The 9,683-nt window shown below is 37.7% G+C and overlaps 1 protein-coding gene across 1 annotated transcript; it reads right to left on the bottom strand.

Annotated features, from left to right (window-relative positions):
- Positions 1-353: 353 nt before the first annotated feature.
- Positions 354-4,045, bottom strand: LOC100345822 (eukaryotic translation initiation factor 1A, X-chromosomal-like). Its single transcript, XM_017339952.3, has 2 exons — positions 3,967-4,045; positions 354-1,772 (listed from the first exon to the last, which is right to left on the bottom strand). Exons 1-2 carry the CDS (start codon positions 4,043-4,045, stop codon positions 1,354-1,356), a joined length of 498 nt encoding a protein of 165 aa, XP_017195441.3. The 3' UTR covers positions 354-1,353.
- Between the last annotated feature and the right edge of the window lie 5,638 nt (positions 4,046-9,683).

Raw genomic sequence — 9,683 nt, forward strand, 5'->3', positions numbered from 1 at the left:
CTAAGAAATCAGAGCAAGAGTATGATTCAAGAAGATTTGCTTATTTTTTTGAAGGCATGTGAAGGTACTTTGAAGCCATGTATGTGTTTACTGCCTTGTGTATTATATTTCATTACTAAAAAGTTCTTTGGAAATCAAGAAGAAAAATTCCACAATCTATACAATGTAGGTCTTTTTTTCAAGTTGCACATGATTTCAGTGTGGCTGAAGTCTAATTAGTCCAACCTTAACTTCATTTTTTGAGTTGATATCTAAAAACTGAATAAGGAAGCGTAAACAGAAATTCCCAATACAAGGGAAAAACAAAAATCTGTCCAAGTAAAATGTATCCTTAGCACAAAGTAAGGGCATAATGTAGTCTGCAGCATAATATTTTATTGTATTTCTCTTCCATTCGGAAACTGGAGACCATTTTTTTATTATTTCCTTCTCTTTCCTTAGCTTAGGGATAGGTTGAAAAAGGTTTAATTTGTACACGTTGTCACAAAATTAAAATCTCATTTATATATACTTTAACTGTTTATAAAGCACTCAAAATTGTAGCTTACATGTATATGACGTCTGAAAAATAACATTTTTAACATAATTTTTTGTTCTGTAAAAATATTTTACATACATGCACATAATCAATTTTTTGGTTGGGAAATTTCCTATCCATAGTAAGTTAAAAAAAAAAGTCAACAATTATATCAATATTTCCAATGATAACTGTGTGCCACCTAGTGTTCAATTTCTGTAACTATCAACCTTACAAATTCAAAATTGTTATTAAAACCCAGTTTCTTAAAAACTACATTTTAGAAATGCTTTTTATAGATATATTTATGGCAAAATAAGATCATGAAAAGAATGTGTATGATACCAAAATTAGTATAAAAATAGCCATATACTACTTAAATATGAAAACCAGACTTATCATTTTTTACTTCAAATGCAGATTTCTGTCTTCCTTACATTTTAGGAAACACCTACGTAACTAGAGTATACAGGAACACACTGTACAGACTAGTCAAAACTAGGGCTTATTCAGAATCCATAATGAGTACAAGACAAATGGCTTATTCAAAACATCTGTTTACTTACTGGAAGTGGTCAAAGCAGGATAGGCAGTAATGTATTTTTAAATAGATGTGGTCTTCTACCCATAAGCTCCATTACATCAAAAGAACAAGGTAGCCTTAACATCTCACTTAAGATCATTCAACATTATCAGTTTTCAAAGAAATAAATCAGTCTGCCTTAACAAACTGCAATCATGCTAATGAAATTTCAATCTTCTTTAAGGGTCATGGCCAAAATCCAAACTGCAGGACAATCTTCGGAAAAACTGGAATGTAAAATGCTGAGTTCCACTTAGATATCATCAATGTCTTCATCATCATCTCCAATGTCATCAAACTGGATTTCATCATCATCTCCAGGGCCAAATGTATCAGTTTCATTGATTTTCGCATGCTCTGGAAGCTCGCCATACGCCTTCAGACTTCTAGCTTCATCCGCATTGTATTTTAAAATTACGTCAGCTTTGTTATCCTGATAGTCTCGAAGACCAACCAATATAATGTCTGAGGTATTTATCCAAACCTTTTTTCTCAATTTCCCTCTGATGTGACACAACCTCTTTACACCATCAAAACACATTGCTTCTAATCGTCCATTTCCCAACATTTTGATTACTTGAGCATACTCTTGTCCGTCCTCTTTGAAGACCAGCTCTCTTTTTTCAGATTCGTTCTCATTCTTACCTCTGCGCCTGTTTTTACCTCCTTTACCTTATCTTTGGCATGGCGGTGACGGTGGCCTCGCGGCGTTTCTACTTTCTTTCCGGATGGCTGTAGTGCGGCGGCGGCGGCGGCGGGGTCTTCTCGGGGGCGCGAGGGCCAGCGAGAGGGAGCGCACGGAAGGAAGCAAGCGCTGGGGAGCGTGTCGCGTGCGCGGGTGTCTCGCGGCCGAGTTCTTCCCAGATCCACCGGTGCCCACGCTCGGCAGCAGCAAATGCTGTGATGAGTAAGTTTTATCTAATCTGTAAATATTTACTTTGTGATTCCAACAGCATTTTGTTTTCACCGACAATAGATATCATGCATTAAACATTTGTAGATTATATATTTTATTTACATTTCATATGATTAAATATTCTCATATTTGATCTATTTTCAATACTTACTTTCATAGAGGCTTTAAAAATTATGAGTTATAAACACTTAAAAATGCTGTAATAAATTCCATAGGAATGTAAAATAAATAAGACATATTGTTATTTTGTCTAACAGCTAAACAATAGCTTCATCATTCATTTATTTATTAACTTATCTTAAAATTAATTTATTAGAAAGCAGAGGGACAGAGAAAGAGAGTGCTCTTCCATCTAACTAGTTTACTTCTCAAATGCCAACAATGGCTAGGGCTTGGCTGGGTCAAAATTGGGAGCCAGGAACTCAGTCTAGGTCTCCCACACGGGTGGTAGGAACCCTGCTGTTGGAACCATTACCTACTGCCTCCCAGGTGCATGTTAGCAGGAAGCTGTAATGGAAAGCAGAGCTGGGACTCAGACCATGGCACTTGGATACTGTGATGCAGATGCGTCGAGTGACAGGTTAACGCTGTCCCAAAGCCTGCCGCATGGTGCAGTTTTGATTTACTGATCTGAGCAACCTTTGGAGTACTTAGAGACGCTGAACTTTAATTTAGCTTTTGATTTTCATTTTAAATCAGGGATCATGGAAATGCAACCTGTGCCTCCAACATTTTTGTGCATAATACATCATTTTTAGAATCATAATCTTCCCTACTTTCACATTATATATCATGATGTCTTGTTCTGAAAATACGGTAAACTCATCTGTGGATTATATGCAAAGCTAGATGATATGCCGATAGAAAGTTGAAATGAAATACTTGGGAAATGTATAGACCTTCCTTAAGATTCTGAGGTTGAATCACACAGATTCAGAACATTAAACACCTCTTTTCCTCTACAAAAGATCTTGTTTCCTTATTTGTTTATTATTTTTAATTACATTTAACATATTCCATAAAATAGTGTTTTCTCACTTCCTATGAGCCTTCTTTTCTGTGGGGACAGTACCGGGTAGAATAGTGTAAAAGTCTATTTTGGTAAAAGATCAAACTTTCTCAGGTTATTTACTCTATCTCTGCTTTATATCAACATCTGTAAAATGAGGCTATCATTAGCATCACTTAGGTCTTCTGAATGTTGGAATTAGAGTGCTTACAACTGTTCCTGGTACAGGATAAGGGGGAAATATCTGCACGATTTCTTCATGTATATTTGCATCCTCTTAGTTCTAGTAAAAATCCCCATTATCCACATTTCCTTGTTTTATTTATTGAAGCAATGCATACCTCCTGTCTTTCCATCATGTGAATGGATCCTATGATCTGTATGTCAATGGAAAAGTAACCAAAAGTACATGTTCTCTGTATTCAGAAAGAGTTGAAGCCCATTCTGTAGATGATTTTAAAGGGAACTGAAAAATTATTCCAATGGTGCTGTCATTTTCACACGCCTAATTTTATTTATATGCTTAATCCCTGGTGAGTCTGGAAATACAAAGTGTTTTCCAAAAAATGACAACAAAATGTGATAGTGAACTTGCAGTGGCACGTAGGGATCTGAAACAGACAGTATGTCTCAGAGAGGTAACTCCTTCACCCCAGAGACACCTGCACTTGCTCCTTCTTCTGCTCAAGCTATATGTTAAGCCCTACTACATCAGGAATGTTTCCTCTTTGTGAAATGTGCTGGCTTGATTATTGCACTCACAATTCTTCCCATAGTAGGACAAGACATGTAGAAGAGACTGTTGCAATGTGGAATTGATTTCAAATACACAAGCAGATTTGCACTGCTGTGTTTTAGCTTTAGAACTAGAAGTGTCTCATGATTTAGCTGAGTTATTGAAATAGAGTAGAGGATGAGCTAATTTTAGTAAGGAAGCTTACAGTTTTCTATCAATATTTGCAGGATCACAATCACAAGATACAGGAATCCCGTGAAATTTGCTTCCAAGCCACTCAGCATATTCACACAATCATCTTCAGGCTTTTTTATTTGTGTGTACATAAAAATATTCACAAAATGTTTGTCAATAAGTGGAATAGGGCTTGGCTTTGTGGTACAGTAGGTTAAGCCAAAGACTATGATAGCAGCATCGTGTATTGGAGAGCTGGTTCCAGTTCCAGCTGCTCCACTTCTGATCCAGCTCCCTGCTAGTACACCTGGGAAGGTGGTGGAGGTTGATTTAAGTACGTGGGCCTCTGCCATCCCTGTGGGAGACCAGGATGGAACTCTGGGATCCTGGCTTTGATTTGACTTGGCTCCAACTGTTGTGATATTTGAGTAGTGAGCCAACCAGTGGAAGATCTCTCTCACTGTCGCTCTCACTCTTGCTCTCTCCTCTTCTCAGCCTCTGTCATTCTGCCTTTCAAACAAATAAATAAATCTCTGAAAAAGCAAATCTTAAAAGAAGTAGAATAACAACTTACCATGCTTTGACCCTGAAGATTTTAAAAACAATGTAGAATGGTTCTAGAAAGGTTAATAATCAGTATTTTTATGAATTTTGCATTTCCCCCAAATATAAACATTTTGCTGGTTGACTTAATGCTTGAAAATACATGGAGCATGTTAGCTCCAGACTTCTGATACAATCTTTCCTTCTAGGAAAGAGGATAAGTAGCCCAAAACACTCTACCTAAGTGTGTGTGTGTGTGTGTGTGTGTGTGTGTGTGATGACACCCTACATATGTAGAATTTGAGATTAGGGTCCTTTTTCTTGTCTTATACAGGGTTACACAAAAAAGGAATTGGTTATTAGTGATGGTTGCTCGGAAGCAGGAGGTAACCAAATACAGACTATGTTTGGGAAGTCAGGCAGGTTTGGATTCAGGGAACCTGATGAGTAGGGATGAAACAAAAATCCAGAAGGAGAAACTGACTTGGTTTCTATATATATGTGATCTTCAAAAAATTCCTGGAAAAATGGAATGGGAATATAAGTTTATTTTTGTGGAAAAACATTTGGAAATTCATGCATAGATTTTTTTTCATAATACTCATTTTCCACGACCCCCCATACAGTAAGGAAAACAACTGGAAGAGAGCCTCGTGGAGAATTATCTACTCTGTGCTATCACAGATTAAAGTTAGGGAAGATCAGATAATCTTTTGGAGACCCTGGGAAGTCAGCTTGCTGGGTTTCTGTGTTCTGTATGCACGTGTTTGCAAGTCGCCTTCACTGAAAACTTCTCAGGTACAACATGAGGTTCTTTTCCTGTCTTGACTTTCTTCCATCAGACTTTGAGCAGGTTTCTCTCCACCTGCCTGGTCCATTCTGAGTGCCTCTGGCCCTCACATTAGAGTGTATTCTCCTCAAAGTAACACTCCATGCACCACTCAATCACCTTTTCCTTAACATCTATTGGAAGCACAATAAATGTTTGTTGGAAGAGTTGAAATAAAATAACATCATGATATGACCTTGGAACTTTAATTAGATCAGACTGTGTGCTCATTTGGTATCAAGCAGCAGGAGTCACAATAGAATTATCAAAAGAGATTTTCCCACAACCATGTGTTGTCATCTTCTTCCTAACACCATGTCTTTTATTAAAAAGTTCCATTTTCTCATATGATATCAGTTTAATCAATATTTTCCTTTTTTATCTATTTATTTGACAGAGTTAGACAGTGAGAGAGAGAGACAGAGAGAAAGGTCTTCCTTCCCTTGGTTCAACCCCCAAATGGCCTCTACTGCTGGAACTACGCTGATCCGAAGCCAGGAGCCAGGAGCTTCTTCCTGGTCTCCCATGTGGGTGCAGGGGCCCAAGCACCTGGGCCATCCTCCACTGCCTTCCCGGGCCACAGCAGAGAGCTGGACTGGAAGAGCAGCAACCAAGACTAGAACCCAGCACCCATATGGGATGCCGGTGCTGCAGGCAGAGGATTAACCAAATGAGCCACGTGCCGGCTATATATATATATATATATATATATATATATTCAGTCTAATTCATTAATCAAAATTGTTAAGCTGGAATTTGGACATTTATATCCAGATCGGTTGATCCTTAAATCTTCATATTGGTTCTGATGTTTTCTCAACTTTCTTTTTTCTTTACTGGAGTGATAGAGAGAGACAGGCAACCTCCTTCTGGTGGCTCACTCCCCAGATGCCCACAATTGCTGGGATTGAAGTCGGGAGCAAACACATTATCCGGGTATCCCCTGTGGCTACCCCATGTGGGTGGGAGGAATGCAGTTCCTTGAGCCATCAGTGCTGCCTGCAGGGTCTGCATTTTCAGGAAGCTAGAGTCCAGAGCTGGAATTAGGAATCAAACCCAGGCACTGGAATGTGGGACATGGACATTTTAATCCATAGGCTAAGTGCTCATCCCTGGCATTTGCTTAAATATTAATTTTTTGATGCTAGTTAATTTGCAATTTGAGATAATTGTTATATGACTGAGATCACTGATAAAGCACTATTGCTTTTGTAGGTATCAATTATTTTCCTAGAATTGTATCTACAAATCACATTGAATCTGTTAAAAACAAATTAAAAGTAAAAATTAAAGAATCTTACAGACACGTATGTGAATAAAATGGAATTTTTAGATAACATTTTAAAAAATTCTAGAAAATAATTTTGAAATAAAATCTGTCAAGGGGAAGTATAAAAATTTTGGCAAAAAACATAAAATTAGTACATCACAGTGAACATGAACTCATAGATATTAATATAATAAGATATAATTCTAAATGACAAGAGCAAGGAATGTGATATCAGGGGAATCTATGGATTTAAATAAAATCTAAGACAGTACTGTTCTAAGATTCTCTCCTTTTTGCTTATAGTATGGAGTTGATGCTATAATATTGTGTATTACAGTTTTCCAAAAAACATTATCATAGTAAGAAAATTTTCATGTTACACTATTTCAATAGTCTTTTTTCTTGTTTTAATGATGTATCTTTTTTCTGATTTTAAATAAAATTAGTATTTGGATAAGGAGCACAGTTTCTCAACTTTAGGATATTACAAAGATAATCATTGTAATGATAAACTGTCAATACATATAGTTGACAGTGTTATAGTTGAATATTTTTCTTTCTCTGAGACCAAGGTTTCCAGAATTAGTAATCATATATACAAGTTAGTTCTGAAAATATTTAAGGATATCCTGTCAATCTTTTTTTTAAAGATTTATTTTTTTGAAAGGCACATTTATGGAGGGATAGAAATCCATCTTCCATCTGCTGGTTCACTCCCCCAGTGGCTGCCACAGCTGGGGCTGGGCCAGGCAGAAGCAGGAACCAGGACATTATTTGGGGTCTCCCATGTGGGTTGTCGGGGCCCTAGTAATTGGGCCATCACCCACTGCTTTCCTATTATAAAGCACTTGCGGAGAAAATCTGTTACTGGGAGCAGTTCCTGTTGCAGGGTGTTTTGACCCATTTTTGTCTCTGTTTTTCCCAATAACTGCACAAATGGTCCTCAAATGGGTGCTGTTCCCCCAGAGGATGTTTGGCAGTGTCTGGTGACATTTGTTTGCCATACCTTGGGGAAAGTCCCTGCTGGGATCTCGTGGGTGTAGACAAAGCAGGTGCCCCTATGTTCTAGCACAGCAAAGAATTATCCTGCCAAAAATAAGAACAATCCTAAAGTTGAGAAACTGTGTTCCCTATCAAATAATTGTTTTACTTAAAATCAGAAAAAAGATACATCATTATAACAAGAAAAAAGACAACAGAAATAGTATAACATGCAAATTTTCTTACTAAGATAATGTTTTTTGGAAAACAACTGATATTTCTTTAAGTAGAAAACGTTCAAAGGTATACACTATTAAATTCTCCTGGTCTTTGTTATTTGTGCTTGGTTGCAGTGGTCTAAACTTGAATGTTTCCAGCTGGGGACATTTCTTGCAGTTGTCTCTTGAATCCGTGGTTGGCTTATATGAGATCTAAACTGAAGCCCGAGAACACTTAGTAGTTATACAGATGGTTGGGGAATAGAAGATACTGTGCTTAAGTGAACACTTAAGTAAAAACAGTGCTCTATCTCATCCTGAAAAAAATTCCTTAGACTTAGTGAAGTTAAGCAAGAAAACGCAAAAAAACAAACAACAACAACAAAAACCAAGCCAAACAAAACAAGAAAACAAGGCCAGTGACTGGAGAACATAAGAATGTGTCTAAAAATAGCCCAGTAGGCAATAGGCAAAGGACTTTGCATTTCCACACTATTAGATCCCTGCAGTGACCACACTTTGAGGATGCCCTTGACATAGCCAAAAGAACCAAGTTCATGTTTTAAACTGTGATTATAGATTTTTATATAGGTATATCCCAAACTAACCAAACACAGTCATAATATCCAGAAAGAAATTAATTAAATGCAGTCAGATTAGATTTCCCTGTGGTATTTTTAATATATGAGGTTGCTTTGAAAAGTTCATGGCAAATGGAATTAGAATATAAATTTATCTTGAAACACTGTTTTTCAAATCCATGCACAATTTTTTCTTATTATACACTTCTGTGAACTTTTTGGAGACCCCTTATATGCATGGATTTCAAAATACTGTGCACCAAGACAAACTTACCATTGGATTCCATTTCCCGTGAAATTTTTGATGTATTTTCTTGTGTTTACCTAATCCCTGTTAATCTATACGGATCTTCAGTATTTCAGACGTTGAGTATTGTGTCAAAGTGTTGCATTCACATCGCCCAACTTCAATGTTAACAATTTTAATTGCATAACTAGTCTATCTTCTAGGGCTCTTTGATGCTTATATGAGTGGAATCATTACTGTAATAAAACCTTACCCCATCTTTTTGGGTGATGCAGCTGGCAAGGCTATAATACCAAAATGGCCCAAGGTGATAGCAGTAGCGCATGACTTCTTGCATTAATCACAGTCCTTAATACAGGCTTTTAGAAAGTTCACTTCATGCAACATTTGCCAGATTTCCCTCCCCTCACCTCCCTACCCTCCCCTCCTTTCCCTCCTCTCCCCTCCCCTTGCCTCCCTCCCCTCCCTCCCCTCTCTCCCCTCTCTCTCTTTCACTCTGCCTTTAAAATACATAGATTTTTTAAAAGTGTGCACTACACTCCCTGTTTAAAACACTGGAGAGTGCTAGCAAAGAAATTCTCAAGAGGATTGGGGGCCAACCTAGTGGTACAACTGAGTAAACCACAGATTGCGATGGCGTCCTCCCATATCAGAACTGTGGTTCCAGTTCCTGCTGTTCTGCTTCTGATCCACTTTCCTACCAACGCACCTGGGAAGGAAGTGGAAAATAGTCCAAGTTCTTGGATCCCTGCACCCGTGTGGAAGAATCCAACTAGAATCAGATAGAATTCTTGGTTCCTGGCTTTGGCCTGGCCCAGCCCTGGGTGTTGCGACTGTTTGTGGAGTGAACTAGTAGATGGCAGGTCTCTCTTCCTTTCTGTATCCACTCTTGTTCTGCCTTTCAAATAAATAATAAATCTATACTCCAGTTTCTCTTCAGATTGTATAAATCTTTGCCTTTTACAAATAGATAATAAATCTTAAAAAAAAAAAAAAAGAAAGGAAGAGGATTGAAAGAGGTTAGAAGAAAATGCAATGGATGTCTATATGGCTTTTGTGGATTGTCCAGGTTCCCAGGC

The sequence above is a fragment of the Oryctolagus cuniculus genome, chromosome 8 (genome assembly GCF_964237555.1).
Source record: "Oryctolagus cuniculus chromosome 8, mOryCun1.1, whole genome shotgun sequence".
In the NCBI taxonomy this organism is placed as follows: domain Eukaryota; kingdom Metazoa; phylum Chordata; class Mammalia; order Lagomorpha; family Leporidae; genus Oryctolagus; species Oryctolagus cuniculus.